Here is a 20,620-nt window from a genome sequence, read left to right as displayed (position 1 = left end):
GAGTAAACTATAACCAAGTGTTGTGAGTTTCTAACAGGGACTGACCCTTTCAGGAGTTAGGAAGCTGGACAGAGCACCTGCTTTCCAGAGCTAAGGATGATCAGGCTGAGCTAGGCACTGCTTTAGCCCTGGTCTACACTAGGACTTTAGGTCGAATTTAGCAGCATTAAATCGATGTAAACCTGCACCCGTCCACACGATGAAGCCCTTTATTTCGACTTAAAGGGTTCTTAAAATCGATTTCCTTACTCCACCCCTGACAAGTGGATTAGCGCTTAAATCGGCCTTGCCGGGTCAAATTTGGGGTACTGTGGACACAATTCGACGGTATTGGCCTCCGGGAGCTATCCCAGAGTGCTCCATTTTGACCGCTCTGGACAGCACTCTCAACTCAGATGCACTGGCCAGGTAGACAGGAAAAGAACCGCGAACTTTTGAATCTCATTTCCTGTTTGGCCAGCATGGCAAGCTGCAGGTGACCATGCAGAGCTCACCAGCAGAGGTGACCATGATGGAGTCTCAGAATCGCAAAAGAGCTCCAGCATGGACCGAACGGGAGGTACGGGATCTGATCGCTGTATGGGGAGAGGAATCCGTGCTATCAGAACTCCGTTCCAGTTTTCGAAATGCCAAAACCTTTGTCAAGATCTCCCAGGGCATGAAGGACAGAGGCCATAACAGGGACCCGAAGCAGTGCCGCGTGAAACTGAAGGAGCTGAGGCAAGCCTACCAGAAAACCAGAGAGGCGAACGGCCGCTCCGGGTCAGAGCCCCAAACATGCCGCTTCTATGATGAGCTGCATGCCATTTTAGGGGGTTCAGCCACCACTACCCCAGCCGTGTTGTTTGACTCCTTCAATGGAGATGGAGGCAATACGGAAGCAGGTTTTGGGGACGAAGAAGATGATGATGATGATGAGGTTGTAGATAGCTCACAGCAAGCAAGCGGAGAAACCGGTTTTCCTGACAGCCAGGAACTGTTTCTCACCCTGGACCTGGAGCCAGTACCCCCTGAATCCACCCAAGGCTGCCTCCTGGACCCAGTAGGCGGAGAAGGGACCTCCGGTGAGTGTACCTTTTAAAATACTATACATGGTTTAAAAGCAAGCATGTGAAAGGATTACTCTGCCCTGGCATTCGCGGCTCTCCTGGATATACTCCCAAAGCCTTTGCAAAAGGTTTCTGGGGAGGGCAGACTTATTGCGTCCTTCATGGTAGGACACTATACCACTCCAGGCCAGTAACACGTACTCGGGAATCATTGTACAACAAAGCATTGCAGTGTATGTTTGCTGGCGTTCAAACAACATCCGTTCATGTGTTATCCTCAGGAGAGTGAGATATAATCCATGGTCACCTGGTTGAAATAGGGTGCTTTTCTTCAGGGGACACTCAGAGGAGCCCATTCCTGCTGGGCTGTTTGCCTGCGGCTGAACAGAAATGTTCCCCGCTGTTAGCCACAGGGAGGGGGGAGGGTTGAGGGGGTAGCCACGCGGTGGGGGGAGGCAAAATGCGACCTTGTAACGAAAGCACATGTGCTATGTATGTAATGTTAACAGCAAGGTTTACCCTGAAAGAGTGTAGCCAGTGTTTTATAAAATGTGTCTTTTTAAATACCGCTGTCCCTTTTCTTTTCTCCACCAGCTGCATGTGTTTCAATGATCACAGGATCTTCTCCTTCCCAGAGGCTAGTGAAGATTAGAAAGAAAAAAAAACGCACTCGAGATGAAATGTTCTCCGAGCTCATGCTGTCCTCCCACACTGACAGAGCACAGACGAATGCGTGGAGGCAAATAATGTCAGACTGCAGGAAAGCACAAAATGACCAGGAGGAGAGGTGGCGGGCTGAAGAGAGTAAGTGGCGGGCTGAAGAGAGTAAGTGGCGGGCTGAAGAGAGGGCTGAAGCTCGAATGTGGCGACAGCGTGATGAGAGGAGGCAGGATTCAATGCTGAGGCTGCTGGAGGACCAAACCAGTATGCTCCAGTGTATGGTTGAGCTGCAGCAAAGGCAGCTGGAGCACAGACTGCCACTACAGCCCCTGTGTAGCCAACCGCCCTCCTCCCCAAGTTCCATAGCCTCCACACCCAGACGCCCAAGAACGCGGTGGGGTGGCCACCGGCCAACCAGCCACTCCACCACAGAGGATTGCCCCAAAAAAAGAAGGCTGTCATTCAATAAATTTTAAAGTTGTAAACTTTTAAAGTGCTGTGTGGCATTTTCCTTCCCTCCTCCACCACCCCTCCTGGGCTACCTTGGTAGTCATCCCCCTATTTGTGTGATGAATGAATAAAGAATGCATGAATGTGAAGCAACAATGACTTTATTGCCTCTGCAAGAGGTGATCAAAGGGAGGAGGGGAGGGTGGTTAGCTTACAAGGAAGTAGAGTGAACCAAGGGGCGGGGGGGTTCATCAAGGAGAAACAAACAGAACTTTCACACCGTGGCCTGGCCAGTCATGAAACTGGTTTTCAAAGCCTCTCTGATGCGTACCGCACCCTCCTGTGCTCTTCTAACCGCCCTGGTGTCTGGCTGCGCATAACCAGCAGCCAGGCGATTTGCCTCAACCTCCCACCCCGCCATAAACGTCTCCCCCTTACTCTCACAGATATTGTGGAGCACACAGCAAGCAGTAATAACAGTGGGAATATTGGTTTCGCTGAGGTCTAAGCGAGTCAGTAAACTGCGCCAGCGCGCCTTTAAACGTCCAAATGCACATTCTACCACCATTCTGCACTTGCTCAGCCTGTAGTTGAACAGCTCCTGACTGCTGTCCAGGCTGCCTGTGTACGGCTTCATGAGCCATGGCATTAAGGGGTAGGCTGGGTCCCCAAGGATACATATAGGCATTTCAACATCACCAACAGTTATTTTCTGGTCTGGGAATAAAGTCCCTTCTTGAAGCTTTTGAAACAGACCAGAGTTCCTGAAGATGCGAGCATCATGTACCTTTCCCGGCCATCCCGCGTTGATGTTGGTGAAACGTCCCTTGTGATCCACCAGAGCTTGCAGCACTATTGAAAAGTACCCCTTGCGGTTTATGTACTCGCCGGCTTGGTGCTCCGGTGCCAAGATAGGGATACGGGTTCCGTCTCTGGCCCCACCACAGTTAGGGAATCCCATTGCAGCAAAGCCATCCACTATGACCTGCACATTTCCCAAGGTCACTACCCTTGATATCAGCAGATCTTTGATTGCGTGGGCTACTTGCATCACAGCAGCCCCCACAGTAGATTTGCCCACTCCAAATTGATTCCCAACTGACCGGTAGCTGTCTGGCGTTGCAAGCTTCCACAGGGCTATCGCCACTCGTTTCTCAACTGTGAGGGCTGCTCTCATCTTGGTATTCATGCGCTTCAGGGCAGGGGAAAGCAAGTCACAAAGTTCCATGAAAGTGCCCTTACGCATGCGAAAGTTTCGCAGCCACTGGGAATCGTCCCAGACCTGCAAAACTACGCGGTCCCACCAGTCTGTGCTTGTTTCCCGAGCCCAGAATCGGCGTTCCACAGCATGAACCTGCCCCATTAGCACCATTATGCATGCATTGGCAGGGCCCATGCTTTCAGAGAAATCTGTGTCCATGTCCTGATCACTCACGTGACCGCGCTGACGTCGCCTCCTCGCCCGGTAGCGCTTTGCCAGGTTCTGGTGCTGCATATACTGCTGGATAATGCGTGTGGTGTTTAATGTGCTCCTAATTGCCAAAGTGAGCTGAGCGGACTCCATGCTTGCCTTGGTATGGCGTCCGCACAGAAAAAAGGCGCGGAATGATTGTCTGCCGTTGCTCTGACGGAAGGAGGGGCGACTGACGACACGGCTTACAGGGTTGGCTTCAGGAGGCTAAAATCCACAAAGGGGGTGGCTTTACATCAAGGAGTAGTTCAGGCAGGACTTCACGGAGGGTTCCAATAAGAAATGGTGCACCTAAGTTATTGTTCTTATTGGAACAAGGAGGTTAGCCTGGCCTCTGATTGATACATGGCTCGATCTACCTCGCAGCACCTTCTCTGTGCGTGACTGCAGTGTGACCTAGAGGAATGAGTCCCCTAGACAGGGGAGAAGGCAAATGAGTACAAAACAAATCTGGTCTATTTCTTGTTTTGATCCACTCCATCTATCTTTTACATCTTTGGCTGGCAGCAGACGGTGCAGAAGGACTGCAAGCCATCCACATCTCATGGCTGCTCGGCAGAAGATGGCACAGTACGACTGCTAGCCATCCTCATCTCTTGCCTGCCTGGCAGAAGATGGCACAGTACGATTGCTAGCCATCGTCATCTCTTGCCTGCCCGGCAGAAGATGGTACAATACGACTGCTAGCAATCCGTATTGCCTGCCTGCTCACCATTAGACGGTTCAATACGACTGACTGCAGGACTAAAGAGAATGACCTGGTCAAGTCACCAAAAATTTAGTCCCTGCGCCCATGTCTGCCCAGGCGCTCCCAGCCGACGTGGCCAGGAGCACCTCGGACATGACGAGGACAGCTACCAGTCATACTGCACCGTCTGCTGCCAGAAGGCAATGGGTTGCTGCTACTGTGTAGCAATGCCGTACCGCGTCTGCCAGCACCCAGGAGACATACGGTGACGGTTACCTGAGCGGGCTCCATGCTTGCGGTGGTATGGCGTCCGCACAGGTAACTCAGGAAAAAAGGCGCGAAACAATTGTCTGCCCTTGCCTTCACGGAGGGAGGGAGGGAACGGGGGCTGGACAATATGTACCCAGAACCACCCGCGACAATGTTTTAGCCCAATCAGAGTGCTCCATTGGGCTGCTCTGGACAGCACTCTCAACTCAGATGCACGATTGTTTGCCGTTGCTCTGACGCAGGGAGGGGCGACTGAGGACACGGCTTACAAGGGTAGAGTTCACGGAGGGTTCCAATAAGAAATGGTGCACCTAAGTTATTGTTCTTATTGGAACAAGGAGGTTAGCCTGGCCTCTGATTGATACATGGCTAGATCTACCTCGCTGCACCTTCTCTGTGCGTGACTGCAGTGTGACCTAGAGGAATGAGTCCCCTAGACAGGGGAGAAGGCAAATGAGTACAAAACAAATCTGGTCTATTTCTTGTTTTGATCCACTCCATCTATCTTTTACATCTTTGGCTAGCAGCAGACGGTGCAGAAGGACTGCATGCCATCCACATCTCATGGCTGCTCGGCAGAAGACGGTGCAATAGGACTGCTAGCAATCCATATTGCCTGCCTGCTCACCATAAGACGGTTCAATAGGACTGACTGCCGGACTAAAAAAAATGACCTGGTCAAGTCACTAAAAATTTAGTCCCTGCGCCCATGTCTGCCCAGGCGCTCCTGATCGACCTCACACAGGCGACCAGGAACACCTCGGACATGACGAGGACGGCTACCAGTCGTACTGTACCGTCTGCTGCCAGAAGGCAATGGGTTGCTGCTACTGTGTAGCAATGCCGTACCGCGTCTGCCAGCACCCAGGAGACATACGGTGACGGTTACCTGAGCGGGCTCCATGCTTGCGGTGGTATGGCGTCCGCACAGGTAACTCAGGAAAAAAGGCGCGAAACAATTGTCTGCCCTTGCCTTCACGGAGGGAGGGAGGGAACGGGGGCCGGACAATATGTACCCAGAACCACCCGCGACAATGTTTTAGCCCAATCAGAGTGCTCCATTGTGACTGCTCTGGACAGCACTCTCAACTCAGATGCACGATTGTTTGCCGTTGCTCTGACGCAGGGAGGGGCGACTGAGGACACGGCTTACAGGGTTGACTTCACGGAGGGTTCCAATAAGAAATGGTGCACCTAAATTATTGTTCTTATTGGAACAAGGAGGTTAGCCTGGCCTCTGATTGATACATGGCTAGATCTACCTCGCTGCACCTTCTCTGTGAGTGACTGCAGTGTGACCTAGAGGAATGATTCCCCTAGACAGGGGAGGAGGCAAATGAGTACAAACAAATCTGGTCTATTTCTTGTTTTGATCCACTCCATCTATCTTTTACATCTTTGGCTGGCAGCAGACGGTGCAGAAAGACATATTGCCTGCCTGCTCACGATAAGACGGTTCAATAGGACTGACTGCCGGACTAAAAAAAATGACCTGGTCAAGTCACTAAAAATTTAGTCCCTGCGCCCATGTCTGCCCAGGCGCTCCTGATCGACCTCACACAGGCGACCAGGAGTACCTCGGACATGACGAGGACGGCTACCAGTCGTATTGTACCGTCTGCTGCCACAAGGCAATGGGTTGCTGCTACTGTGTAGCAATGCCGTGCTGCGTCTGCCAGCACCCAGGAGACATACGGTGACGGTTACCTGAGCGGGCTCCATGCTTGCGGTGGTATGGCGTCCGCACAGGTAACTCAGGAAAAAAGGCGCGAAACAATTGTCTGCCCTTGCTTTCACGGAGGGAGGGAGGGAAGGGGGGGACTGACGATATGTACCCAGAACCACCCGTGACAATGTTTCAGCCCCATCAGGCATTGGGATCTCAACCCAGAATTCCAATGGGCAGCGGAGACTGCGGGAACTGTGGGATAGCTACCCACAGTGCAACGCTCCAGAAGTCGACTCTAGCCTCGGTACTGTGGAAGCACTCCGCCGAGTTAATGCACTTAATGCACTTCTGTGGGGACACACACACTCGAATATATAAAACCGATTTCTAAAAAACCGACTTCTATAAATTCGACCTTATTCCGTAGTGTAGACATACCCTTAGATTGGTTACAGATTTTGAAAACTCTGGAATTAAGTCTCAGAGCCCATAGTTTTGGGTTTTTCTATAATCAGAGTCTAAAGGGATGCTCTTTTGAATGCTCTTCTGTGGATTTTATGGTTTTCCACTGTATTTCCTTGAATGGGAAAGATTCTCTTCAAATGCAAGTCTAGGACTGAACAGGATTCAAGACACTCATGTGAGAGCCAAAAGCTAAGTTACAGGAAGCTGGTAAGACTTTTTTGGTTGACCACCTGATATCTACCCACATCCTCAAAGGTTCTGGACCAATATTACATATGGAAAGAAGTATGTCTCAGTGTGTTTTATAAGTTTTATTAAGGACTATTTAAACACAATCAAGCTATTGTGAATATTAAATGAATATGTGAAGCAAAATCAGTCTCAACATTGGACTGGAATTGAATGATCAGTTAGCTCAATAAATTAAATGATTACAACCCCTTCTGAATTCCAAGATGGGATCAAAGAGATGGCTATCCATTTGGTGGTTGTCCCAAACTAAAGAATTTTACCAAAGTTAATCAGATCTAGCGTTAGGAGTTGGCTAAATAGTTTGCTACTGAAGCCAAGCTGCCTTAACCACAACCTCAGAGCCAACCTCCTTAGAATTAAATTCTTGTGTGGTGGCCAACTGTTTCCTTTCTCCCTACTCCGCAGAAGTGATAGAACACAGATTAACAATTCACCTGGATATGCAGAAACTTGACAACCTCTATGTACCCAAGTTTACATTTCTTAGTATTTAAAAACAGAGCACACTCTAATCAGCATCTCGGAGATATTCAGGCCTGTTTAAGTGGAGGGAACTTTTGTTTCTGAACTTTATGGATGTCCATGCACAGCCACACAAAGTTTAGGGCGTGAAGAGATAAAGACTGGGATGTCTCCCAGCTAACAAGACAAAAATAGAAAGAGGAAAAATAAAGGTAAGGTGTTTGTGAACTCTTCAGCTGTCAGCCTTCTGGACTCTCATAGCACAAGAGCTGGAACCTCAGACAAGGAGCCAAAAGGTGATGTTCTTCTGGCACAGTGTGTCTCATTATCAGGCCTTCTTTGGGTGCAGGGAGACCGGTCAAATGCTTGCTTAGCCTATATCTTGACCTACTCTCCCCAAGGTGGCTGGACTTTACAGACTCTGGAACAATGCTCTTCTCTCAGGTGACTTATTGACCTGAAAAGTGAAGGTTTCTCAGTTATACACTTTATTCTTATTATTGTTTGCTAACTTTGCTTATTCCACCTTGTCGTGCCTCCCTCCAAAGTCTTCAGACAATATCAGCCACAAGGCCTACCTGGGAGTGATGCCACTTGGTTCACTCAGGTTTGAGTTAGGTCATCCTTAACTAGTATCACTTTTAGGGTAAGCCTCACTTTAAAAATTTCTCAAATAGTCTTTCATATGCAAAACACTGAGTAACTCTGTGACACCTCCCCCACCCCACAAAAATTACAGACAGAACATGTGACCATTAAGGACGCTGACATCATTTTATTCAGGTGCAAAGGTCTTCACATGACAGGTGGTCACCAATTTATGGCAAGTTTGACACAACAATCCTAAAAGATCTTACAACCTGTTACTTGACATTCATCCATCAGTCTTAAGATGTCTAAACTCACTTTTTATCACTGTTGTCCCTCTCACCAACAAAACAATTTACAGTCCTCTTTCTAATTTGGAACTGGGCTACAAGTCAAACAGCTTATCTTTGGAAATTTTCATCTTGATAGAGGTAAGTAATCAAGATGAAGCCCATTTAAGAAAAAAAATTGTATTCCCATATATGCTATTGCTCTCACGCTCACCATCAAGGCATCCCCCTCAGCTTGCACTTGTGCCCATTGGATTCCTGCTGCCCATGACTCTGGTTCCAAATGAGACCCTGATGACTGTTTGGATGGGATGTCTCATTTCTTCTTGCTAAATCTTAGCCATCAGGAGTACCCTGATCCATATTCATGGCACCTCTTTAAAGTGGTGCTCAACTCCAAAGCCATCTCAGATCCAGAGCTTTTCTGAACCTTTGAGCGCTCTGGCATCAAGCTGCCAAGCCTCACAAAAGTATTCAGAGAACTCCGACCTGTCAAGGAGGCTGACAGTGTGGAAAGACCACAGCACTTCTGCCATTAGAATCATAGATTTGTAGGACTGGAAGGGACCTCAAGAGGTCTTCTAGTCTAAATGATGGAGACTGCACAACTTCCCTCAGCAATTTATTCCAGTGCTTAACCACCCTGACAGTTTGGACATTAGGAAAAAAAAAACTTCCTACCTAAACTGTCCTGGCTGAAATTTAAGCCCATTGCTTCTTCTCCTATCCTGAGAAGTTAAGAACTATTTTTCTCCCTCTTCCTTGTAACAACCTTTTATATCCTTGAAAACTGTTCTCATGTCCCCCTCTCAGTCTTCGCTTTTCCAGACTAAACAAACCAATCTTCCCTCATAGGTCATGTTTTCTAGATCTTTAATCATTTTTGGTTCCTCTTCTCTGGATTTTCTCCAACTTATTCACATCTTTCCTGAAATATGGCACCCAAAACTGAACACAATACTCCAGTTGAGGCCTAATTAGCTCAGAGTAGAGCAGGAGAATAACTTCCAGTGTTTTGCTTACAACACTCCTGCTTATACATCCCAGAATGAGGTTTGCTTTTTTTGCAACCATGTTAAACTGACACTCTGTACCTTGGGGGGGAACACCCTGCACCCTCATGTTCATCCTTCTAATGTGATTGTGTGTGTATCAAATGCAAAGTTTGTCAGACCGGGTGTCTTCGGAAGGCTCATGATGCCCTGAGCATTGTTATAGTAATATTATAGGTTGTAATTTCATGTATATAGTTTGAGGCTGAAAATGTGTCTTCATGGCTTAAAACAAGCCCAGGCAAAACTCTGCAGGAGCAGAGGGGCAGTTCACACCTCATCGGGGCATGTATGACCAACCCAGCCCAGCCTCACAGGAACAAAGGACACTGGCTTAGGCAGCAACAAAGGATCTGTTGGACTCTCAAGTGAGTCACCCCCACCCCCTTCCCTTGGTCAGTTTTGGGACTACAATGAGGTAATGCTCACCTCACTCTGAAGGGCGGGGGAAGCCAAGAGGAAAGAAAGGACATGATAAAAGAGAGAGACATTTGACATGCTCTCACTCTCTCTCTCTTCCACCTCCATCTACAGACACCACCACCAACCAACTGAAGTGCTGATCAAAGGGGAAAGCCTGGCTGAAGGGCAACCAGCCAGCCTGTGTTGAGAAGCATCTAAGTTTGTAATGGCACTGAAAGTATTAAGATCAGCTTAGAAGGAGTTTTGCTTTTATTTCATTCGACCAAATCTGACTTGTGGTGTTTTGACTTATAATCACTTAAAATCTTTATAGTTAATAAAATGTGTTTGTTCACTCTGATGCAATGCATTTGGTTTGAAGTGTGTCAGAGACTCCCCATGGGATAACAAGCCTGGTACATATCCATTTCTTTGTTAAACTGACAAACTCATACAAGCTTGCAGCGTTCAGCGGACATAAGTGGACACTGCAAGACCGAGGTTCCTAGGATTGTGTCTGGGACTGGTGACATTGGCTAGTGTCATTCGGTTGCATAATCCAAGCAGCAGCTGGCCAAAAGTGCTCACTCAGGTAGCTGGGAGCAGCTTATATGCTAGAGGCTGTGCATGAAAAGCCTGGGAGCGGGGGTTCTCACAGCAGAGCAGGGTAAGGCTGGCTCCCAGAGTCAAGGATTGGAGTGACCTAGTAGATCACTGGTCCTGATAACACCAGGGGAACGTCACATAAATTGTTGACTAATATTTAGCTTAGAGACTAACCAATTTATTTGAGCATAAGCTTTCACGAGCTACCGCTCACTTCATCGGATGCATATTGTGGAAAGTGTAGAAGATTTTATACACACAAAGCATGAAAAAATACCTCCCCCCACCCCACTCTCCTGCTGGCAATAGCTTATCTAAAGTGATCACTCTCCTTACAACGTGTATGATAATCAAGGTGGGCCATTTCCAGCACAAATCCAGGGTTTAACAAGAACGTCTGGGGGGGGGGGAGATAGGAAAAAACAAGGGGAAATAGGCTTGAATAGAGACTGGGAGAGGCTAAGTCATTATGCAAGGTAACCTATTTCCCCTTGTTTTTTCCTGCCCCCCCCCCCGACGTTCTTGTTAAACCCTGGATTTGTGCTGCAAATGGCCTACCTTGATTATCATACACATTGTAAGGAGAGTGATCACTTTAGATAAGCTATTGCCAGCAGGAGAGTGGGGTGGGGGGAGGTATTTTTTCATGCTTTGTGTGTATAAAAGATCTTCTACACTTTCCACAGTATGCATCCGATGAAATGAGCTGTAGCTCACGAAAGCTTATGCTCAGATAAATTGGTTAGTCTCTAAGGTGCCACAAGTACTCCTTTTCTTTTTGCAAATACAGACTAACACGGCTGTTACTCTGAAACCAATATTTAGCTTGTGATCCACTATGATCCCCAGATCCCTTTCTGCAGTACTCCTTCCTAGTCAGTTCCCATTTTGTCTGTGTGCAACTAATTGTTCCTTCGTAAGTGGAGTACTTTGCATTTGTCCTTATTGAATTTCATTCTATTTACTTCAGACCACTTCTCCAGTTTGTCCAGATCATTTTGAATTTTAATCCTATCCTCTGAAGCACTTGCAACCCCCCTCCCAGCTTGATATTGTCCACAAACTTTCTAAGTGTAGTCTCTATGCCATTGTCTAAATCACTGATGAAGATATTTAATAGAACCCAGACCCTATCCTTATGGGACCCCACTTACTTCCAGCTTGACTATGAACCTCTGTTAAGTAGCCGGAAAACCATTCTCAGAGAGAAGTTATGCACCCACCTTACAGTGACTCCATGTAGGTTGTATTTCCATGGATGGGTTTATGAGAATGTCATGCAAGATCTTATCAAAACCCTTCCTAAATTCAAGATATGCCACACCTACCACTTGCCCTCATCCATAAGGCTTGTTACCTGGTCAAAGAAAGTTATTAGGTTGGTTTGGCATGATTTGTTCTTGACAAATCCTGACTGTCACTTATCACCTTATCTTCTATGTGTCTGCAAATAGATTGCTTAATTATTCATTCCATTATTTTTCCAGGTACTGAAGTTAGACTGGACTAATTCTCTGGGTTGTCTTTATTCCTTTTTATAGATGGGTACTATATTTGCCCCCTTTCCAGTCCTCTGGAATGTTCTCAGTCTTCCATGACTTTTCAAAGATAATCATTAACAGCTCAGCTCCTTGAGTATTCCATTAGGAAAGGCTTCAGATGGTTCTGATATACTCTGAGACTGTTTGGGAAAGGCTGCACAGATAGAAAATGAGGTCTTTTCAGCCTTGGTGAGGGGCAAATATCCTGGTCTATGACTGATGTTCTCTTGTCAAAGGAAGTGAAATATTACAAGCCTGAGCACTGAAGATCCACCAACAGAGATCCAACATGGCATCTCAGGGGATGCCAGAGAGAAGCATACATAAATTAGACATGCCGCAGCCTAGTTACCGTGATCTATTACATAGCTTGTGGTAAAGTGGGTGAACTTAGACACTCTCCCCAAGTTAGAAAGATTCTGCCAGTTCTGGAGGTATTAACTTTAAAATGAGAAAATCCATTAAAAACGGATGAAAGTTTTATGGTCACCCCCTGTATCATAGGATGTGTTCATGAAATAGTCACAGGGTTAAAAAACAAAATTTCCCAAGTTGCAAGAACAGGTGGCAAAACATTTATACTTAATATCTACATTACTATGGACCTAAACTTTAATTCGCTGTATTTTAATACATTTATGTCAATGATATTTAACAAGTAGCTTTTGAGTTTTGATAGACAAAAAGAAGTTACCTTTTACACAACTTTCCCAAACAGGTTGGCAGTTCTGTGCTTAAAAAAAAAAAAAGGCACAGAAGTATTTACAAGGCCCTGTGTCAGTGAGTAAGAAACAACTTTCCCAAGTCAAAGGACAATGGGTCCTAAGTTATGGCCAGGAAAGTGGCAGGCCCAAACAGTAAAAAAAGCCATTCATGGGCCCTGATTTTTGATGCAAATAAGCATGGGTGGAGGGGGGGTGTTTGAAACAGTTTTGGTGGAGTCATCTTCTGTTATTTCCCTATTATTTCTTGCTGCAGGGGACAAAACAAAACACACATGGCGTTCTGGATGTAAGAAAGAAAGAAGGGCCCCCCAGAGTACACAAAAGTGCACCAGATTGACCCAACTTGACCAGGATTGGACACTGCAGTTGGGATACAAAACCTAGGATTCGCTCAGAAGATATCCAGGAAGGTCCTGCGGGATGTTACCGACTCGAATTTCAACCTTAAAAGGTCAGCTATATTGGCGGGCAGAGGAGGGAAGTGTGCTCTTCCTGGGTGAGCACACCCTCCAGACAGTTGGCACTTACTCTCCCAGTCTTCCAAAGGAAAGTGGAGACAGACATCACAGATCAACCAGTTGACTGAAGAACCCCACCCTCTAGTGACATAGTACCTGAGCCAAAAGACATTGATTGGTTCCCCAAACTGCAGTTCCTGACTGACTTTGAAACTCCAGAGACCAAGCAAGCCACAGACCAGATCCTTTTTCTTTTACTAAGTAACTTATTTGTTTCCCCTAAAAGAATAACTGTGCAGGAAGGCCTGTCAGGAAAAACAGGATATCCTATAATGGCATGTGCCTATAAGCACATGGTACAAATTACCACGGCTTATCAAGTCACTAGGTTCAAAGCAAATTGGACCACAGATTACTAGAGTTCAGCCTACGTATGTAAAGATTCTAACCATAATCCATTATCTCCACAAGTATAAACTAAAAAGTAAACTATATAGAAATAGAAAGACTGAGTGAGCCATTCAGTTGTTGATATTATATTTGTTTTGTGATTTGATTAAATCGTTACGTGAGCACAGTCAATCAATTTTAAGTACAAATTAAAGTTTGGTTAAGGAAAAAAAGGAAGATTTATCAACTCTGTAGATTTATTAATTTGATTTACATTATAACCTCAATCTCATTTTCATATTATTTAGGATTTTAGTCAAGTTTAATTATTTAGTCATAGTAGTTTATGCTCTTAAACAACAGATAAAAACACAAACTGGCTTTCTTTGATCAAACAATAAGGTGAAAAAACAACCTTGAAGGGACTTTAATTAAACATTAATAATCATTTAAGTTGGTCCTGAAACCTCTATTGCTACAAGAATTACTATTAATAGAAACAAAACTGCAAAGATCATGTACATGCAAAGAACAGATTTGATTTCGGCCACTGGAAGCCCGCAGCCTTATGAATGCAGCTACTGTGTGACAGTTAAGGTTGTTGGGGACACTGGGGCATGGCCACTAGGTAACTCGAGGGGATGGAAGACCACGAGTGTCGATGAAGCCCCCTCGCACTAGGCCCAGGTGTCCTCGGCCCCCCCTCCTGCCTGGAGGCACTCGCAGCAGCTCTGCGTACTAGGCCCAAGTGTCCTTGGCCCCCCCGCCTGGAGACACACACAGCAGTTATGCTGAGGATCTGCAACAATATGCTGCAGAGTCAGACTGCCTGAAACTAAGCAAGGCCAAACAGGGCAGATATGGAAGAACAATGCTGAATAAAGCAGCTTTATGTATAGTTTAACAAATGATACAGAGAACCAGGGAACTAGCTGGGAACTGGATTGGCTGGCTATATGGATACTTGGGGCAGCTTGCTATTGGATAAGTATGCTGGGAAAAAGGATGTATAAAAGCCTGTGTAACTTCCTGCTCTGTGTACAGGATTTGAGATTCAAATCTCCCTGTACCTATTTGAAGCTTCAAATAAACTTTTCTGCTTCTCCACCCCGTTGTGATTATTGGGTGTAGCACACCGGGTAACGAACCAACTCAAGCTGTTGTTCAGCCTCTCGGCACTGGGTGCCGGCAACAAGGTCACAGCATGGGACGCTTTATAAGCATTAAACATACAGTGTTCCATTCTGCCACCCCAGCCACACAACAGAAAATAGCAGGAATAACACAACCATGTTAGAGTAAAACACATGGCCTGGTAATCCTGACAAATTAAGTAACTAAAGATGGCTACTAAAGCATTTAAACCATGCACTGTCCCTCAGCTCTTAGAGATAAGCAACAATTTCTTCCTTACAAGCTTGTCACCATGTAACATGCCAAAAGCCATTAATGAAAATAGCACTTCTATAATAACATACAGATTCCAGAAATAAGCAAAATAAATAGTGTCAAATGTAGTTCTGTGGATAATGCTTTCCATATTTAGAGAGAATGTTCTAGAATTCAACTTGCTAAATATTGATCTTAAATGGTAAGCTAACAGTTTCCTCTTCTAGTCTCAAAAGAGCATTTAAACCGACCTTAACGCTGATATCTTCAATTTAAAAAAATAAAGGTATTCAAACATAGCTATCAAAATTGACATGTGCTGTAAGCAGTCCCACTAACTACCATAGCACCCCCTAGTTTCAGATTGTGGTGTTGCCAGGGTTTTCCTCTCCAGCACCCCTTTTGTCTACTAATCTGGTTCTGCAGTGATCCCCTCTGCTCAGGTCATACTTAAAGTTCAGCCCACCTTCTGGGGCCAGTTCCCAGCCCCTTCTGAGCTACCTTAGGCTCTTTCTCTGCTCTTTCCTAGAGTGCCAACTGCCAAGCTGCTTTCCTGGAGTCCCTGTCAGTCTACCATTTATTGGCTGAAGTTCCCTGCTCTCTGCATCTACTCCTAGGTACTGCAGACTACTTTGCTCCTTCTCAATTTCTTCTCCCCAGAGGTGCTTTTCCCTAGCAGGTTCCCACTGTCTCCCCTCCCAGGGGACAATGGCAGCTTCTCCCAGGGACCTCCCTCCTTCAGAGGCTCCCATGGGTGATGCAAGAGATTTTTCAGCCACTCTGTGTGGAAACAGCACCAGAAACACTGTCCAGCATTAAAAAGTACTGAACGTGCTGTTCAGCATGAAGAGTACTGATATGTCACCATTAGCTGAAACAGGGAAACATGAATATTTGGGCTTGCTTGAATCAGTTAAATTGGAGTGCTGACAGTGAAGCACAATGTTAAGGAACATATAAGTATAATTCGTTGGTAATTATAAGGATTTAAATAGTTAATAAAGATGGTTTTAAGCAGTTACGGCTAGGGAAAACAAGATGATGGTTGCAAGAAATCATAGCTGGAAAAACAAAATGGAGGCTTTAGAATGATCTGGCCAATGGCAAGCAGGCAGGTTGGGATGAAATAAAGGTCACTCCAAAACCTGAAGGGAGGAGTCACTTAGACAGAACATAGGCCTTCAAACAGGTCCGGCTTCTAAATGGGTTTTCAATCACATCCAGCTTTGATTGACAGATAGAGGGCTTGCAGCTGATTGGTTGAGATCAAAATCTGCATACAAGGTGAAGAGCTGATATGCTTTAGTTAGTTCATCAGTGCGTGCCAGTGGAAAGTACTGGTGTGAGAGAGGACAAAGATGATCAAGAAGAAGCCAACAAAAAGAGCAGAATGAAATCACCGAAGAAGGCAACCAAACAGCTGGCAACAGAATATAAAGACTACAGGAAAAGCAAGCATGGTGATTTCAAGAAAAATCCTAAGCTAGAATGAGTGATTGTGTCTGCATGGGATCATAAAGCTGGATGATTGTGTATGTGTGTGTTTGTTATTATCGGCACAGTCTTTAATGTTTAAGAACTTGCTGTAAGCATCCTGTTTGTGACTGGCCACTGCTTACAGACTGAAACCACTTAAAGCTATTTTCTAATTGTAGGATATTGCAATTTTGGGTACTTGAATGTACATCTACGCGAATAGAATTTTATGCCTAAGAAAATGTGTGGTTTTTTTTTAATATATGTTGTATAGCTGCTGTGTTTTCATAATATTTTAATGTGTTTTAGAGTTATTGTATTCGGAAATATTGTGCTAAATAAAGGTTATTTGTTTTTGAAGAATTACTGCCTGAGGGTCAATCCTTTGAGCAGAAGGCCGTATCCGTGTCTCCCAAGGGTTAAGAGTTAGTCTGTTCTGGGGAGTTTTCCACAAGTTGGAGGGAAACTCTCTAATAAAACCCTGGCAATTCCTCTAGGGCTGGCCACCTCCTGTTACCTACTAAAGCAGACAAAAAAAATGACAGTTGGTTTACTGGTATAGGCAGGCCATTATAGGGGTGCCATAGATCATATTTTGGGGTAACATGGGAGCCTAAACTGTTCTCGGTGGTTCTTATCACATCTTCCAATGACTTTTTATTCCAAGGCCCTGATGCCCACCATGCTGACACCTGTTCCCATTAGCCCTTTCCCCCTTTGGCTGGCAAGCAGTTAATTATGGCACAACTGTGGATAGCCCCCTTTCCCCTGTGACATGCACATTACTCTACAGTCACTCTGCTCAACGTGTTAATCACTGTTCCTGAGAAAAGCAGTGTGGACAGTTCAGACTCTGTGGCATCTGGTAGAACATTGTTTACCTTTGGTAGGTAGAAATATACTCACTTTACAGGAGGGACAACTGAAGTGCAAACATCCCATTTTCAAAAGTGCTTACGTCAGGAGCTTAGGTCCCATTGAAAGGGCTCCTAAATGCCAAAGCCACTTAGGAAAAAGGGGACTTAGGCACTTTTGAAAATTCTACCCATCAGTGCCTTAACGAAGGATACATTGTAGGTCTGTTAGAAGAAGTGGAAACAGAAATCAAGAATCATAGATTCCACCCTTGAACCCGAGGCTTGTTCTGTAATAGTCTGCTATACTTGACTGTTTATATTTGTCCCATTCTGTCTAATGGTCAGTAGGGAATGCTACATGAGTTAATAGAGGTAGTGCTCACTGAACCAAAACCTCATTGCTTTAGGTATGGACACCCTTGATCTTCAGCTTGGAGTAGAAGCTTGCTGATGTGCTGAACTGGAGTATCTTGTTACTATATCCATTCTTAAGTCAGTCTCTTGATTTTATTGATAATGCAAAATATATATATGATACTTAATGATAGAGGACTACTAGGACATTCCCCTAGCTTTCTCCCCCAAAAGAAAGTCTTTGAAAACCTGAGGTGAAAACCCAGCCCCAATCAAGTCAATGCAAAACTCCCATTGACTTCAATAGGGCCAGGACTTCACCCCTAATTTCTTAAGCATCCACTAAGTTAGTTATTTACTAGTCAGGTGTATCAGCAAATAATTGTGAGGCCACATGAAGTTCTTTTAAGATAGGAGAATGAATCCTGTCAGTTTTACACAGCTTCTCTAGCAAATTCCCCCATTAAACACAGGTATAATTCCCACCATTAAAATGTAAATAAAGTCTTCAAGTGTTAAAACGAACACACACACCCCGAAAGTGAGAGAATGTCAAAGGTAACAAATTTAAAACATGGGATTCAGCCCTTGCCATTTCCCTAGGAATATGAGGGAAGAAACACTTAAAGGAGAAGTTTCCAATTCCCTATTGTAGCAGATGAGGAATCTTAACTGAAGAGTTGTTCTAAAAGTTCACTAATTAATATGGTTGTTAGTGTACATAACTGCTCACAAGTAGGAGTAGGGGGGTCACAATCTAGCTCTTACAAGGCAAAACAAAAATGCTTTCTATTTCGACACTGCACCATTATAGGTTCTCAACAAACAAAAAAGACTTTTCAGTATGTTGTGGAAGAGAGGGAAAAACCCATACATGTCCCGGAGGAGGGGGAGGGGGGAGATAGGATAAATAAAAAAACCCAAACATATCCCATGCAAGAGTATCAGTCTGGCCTTAACCCCGGTGACAAAGCTCTGTCCTTGCCTCCACGGGTCCCATGTTTCCTGGCGGATTTCGCTAGCCTCAGAGGCTCACTGTGACCCTCCACGTAACCCTTCTTTCTCGAGAGACAAGGGTCACAGTCTACTGAGCCATTTTCATCCTAAGCCAGCAAGGGAGGTGAGAAGAAGTTATCCTTCCTTGCACAGTCTCTGTTGTCTCCCAGTCTCAGTGATTAATCAGGGGCCAAAGGTGGGGGGGGAAGCCCAGGCCCACCCTCTACTCCGGGCTCCTGCCCAGGGACCCTAATAGTATCAGCTATGTTGGCTGACCTTTTAGAAACATGACATGTACAATTCCCTGGGCTACTTCCCCCACAGCAGCCCTCACTTCCTCAAGCTCCACTTCACCCTTACCTCAGGGCCTCCTTCCTTGTGCCTGACATGGTGTGTACTACTCAGCCTCTCCACCAGCACAACTTCCTCCCACAGCTCCTGACATGCACACCCACCTGACTAACTAGGAGGCTTTTAACTAGTTTCAGCCAGCCCCTGATTGGCTTCAGGTGTCCCAATCAACCTAGCATTCTCCCTGCCTTCTGGAAAGTTCTTAATTGGCCCCAGGTGTCTTAATTGACCTGGAGCAGCTTCCATTTCACTTAACCTGGTACCAGGGATTTGTTTAGCCTGGAGCTAATATATCGATCTCCCACTACTTTTCTATAGCCATCTGGCCTTGCCCCATCACACCCCTTACACCATGAGTAGGCCCTTTGAAGTCAGTTTGGCCCACAATTAAAAATTATTACGAGGGACGCATTAAACACTTCACCACGTTCTAGTGTTTAAGAAGCATCAGTGAAATGGAAACATTCTATAACAAGCTGTATTAATGCTCTTGGGAGTTCTGTATTTTTCTTTCCTTTCTGTTTTGTGCAAAGGGTAGCGTAAGGTATTACTAATAAAGTTTAAAATGTAACTTGGTCTTTAGGCATTTGTTGCACCTCTTTCTTTCCTTCCATCCTCCTCTGTATTCTACTGTTCATGTGTTTATAGATTTATACTTTTTATCTGTACACTACCCCACAGTGTAGATATTCAACACACAAAAAGCGTCAGGCCACAACATGTCAGTGGCTCACCTCATCTGGTGTTCTGCCTTCAGGAGTGGCTTATACCCAAGGCTCCAAAGAAGCTGGAAAAAACTCACACAATGCAATACAGAAAGGTAAGATGCTTCACTGTGCCATCTAGTTATCCTGCCCTGAGAACCATTTTAATTTCTGCATACACTTATGCAACTGAAGTCTTATTTGTATCAATATCTGCCTTTTTAATCTTCCTAATTATATATCACTGAAGTTCCATAGGTTAACCACTGAGCTTTAAAAAGCCCTTCCTTTTCATTCATTTTAAATTTATTACCTTTTAACATGAATACAAACAAACAGGGAGAGAAACAATAGCAACTGCAGAGCACAGAGCATTTGATGAATGCTAAGCTATCATTAGAGTGCTGTTCATAGACTATATGATACAGTCAACTTCATCATTCTTAGTGAAAGTGTGATTGCTTCCTCTGAATGTGTTGACAGAGTGGTACAAGTTCATAGATTATTGCTGCTTGCAGAACTGTTTATTGTGTTCTAAATTTAGTGAGGTATGAAAAAATGCAGAAAGCTAATCTTTTTGTAAACCACCCGATCATACAAATGAACTTGGTTGATGCGGTGTCTGAGGATTTTGAATCCTGTCCCAGAAAAGGCAGAAGGGAAACAGATGTGGAAGTTGTCTCAGACACCAGTCCTGAAAAATGCAATACAACACATAAGGATACCGGAAATCACAATTCAATTGAAATGGAGAAGAAGCTATACAGAGTGACAGGAAACTCATAGGCCTTGGGGGGCGGGGAGGGAAGGGTTACCATACTAAGGTGGAGACACCTGTATTTGGATGTACTTGAAGAGGGGAGATGCTAGATTCAATGTCTCCAGGGCATCCATTACTCCTGGAGATTACAGTGGGTGAGTGGAAGATGCTCAACACCTTGCTGGATCAGGCTGACTTGGGATATATCCACAACAGCAATTAGGTAACATCCTTGGGGCAATTGT

The 20,620-nt window shown here is 45.2% G+C and overlaps 1 protein-coding gene across 1 annotated transcript; it reads left to right on the top strand.

Moving 5' to 3' along the window:
• The first annotated feature begins 508 nt into the window (after window positions 1-508).
• On the top strand, window positions 509-20,401 carry LOC141986952 (uncharacterized). The gene is made up of 3 exons (XM_074952052.1): window positions 509-1,064; window positions 1,644-1,922; window positions 20,160-20,401. Exons 1-3 carry the CDS (start codon window positions 509-511, stop codon window positions 20,399-20,401), a joined length of 1,077 nt encoding a protein of 358 aa, XP_074808153.1.
• Window positions 20,402-20,620: the final 219 nt, after the last annotated feature.

The sequence above is a fragment of the Natator depressus genome, chromosome 4 (genome assembly GCF_965152275.1).
Source record: "Natator depressus isolate rNatDep1 chromosome 4, rNatDep2.hap1, whole genome shotgun sequence".
Classification (NCBI taxonomy): Eukaryota; Metazoa; Chordata; order Testudines; family Cheloniidae; genus Natator; species Natator depressus.
The sequence above is the reverse complement of the archived record's forward strand: the minus strand, read 5'-3'. Positions and strand labels throughout refer to the sequence as shown.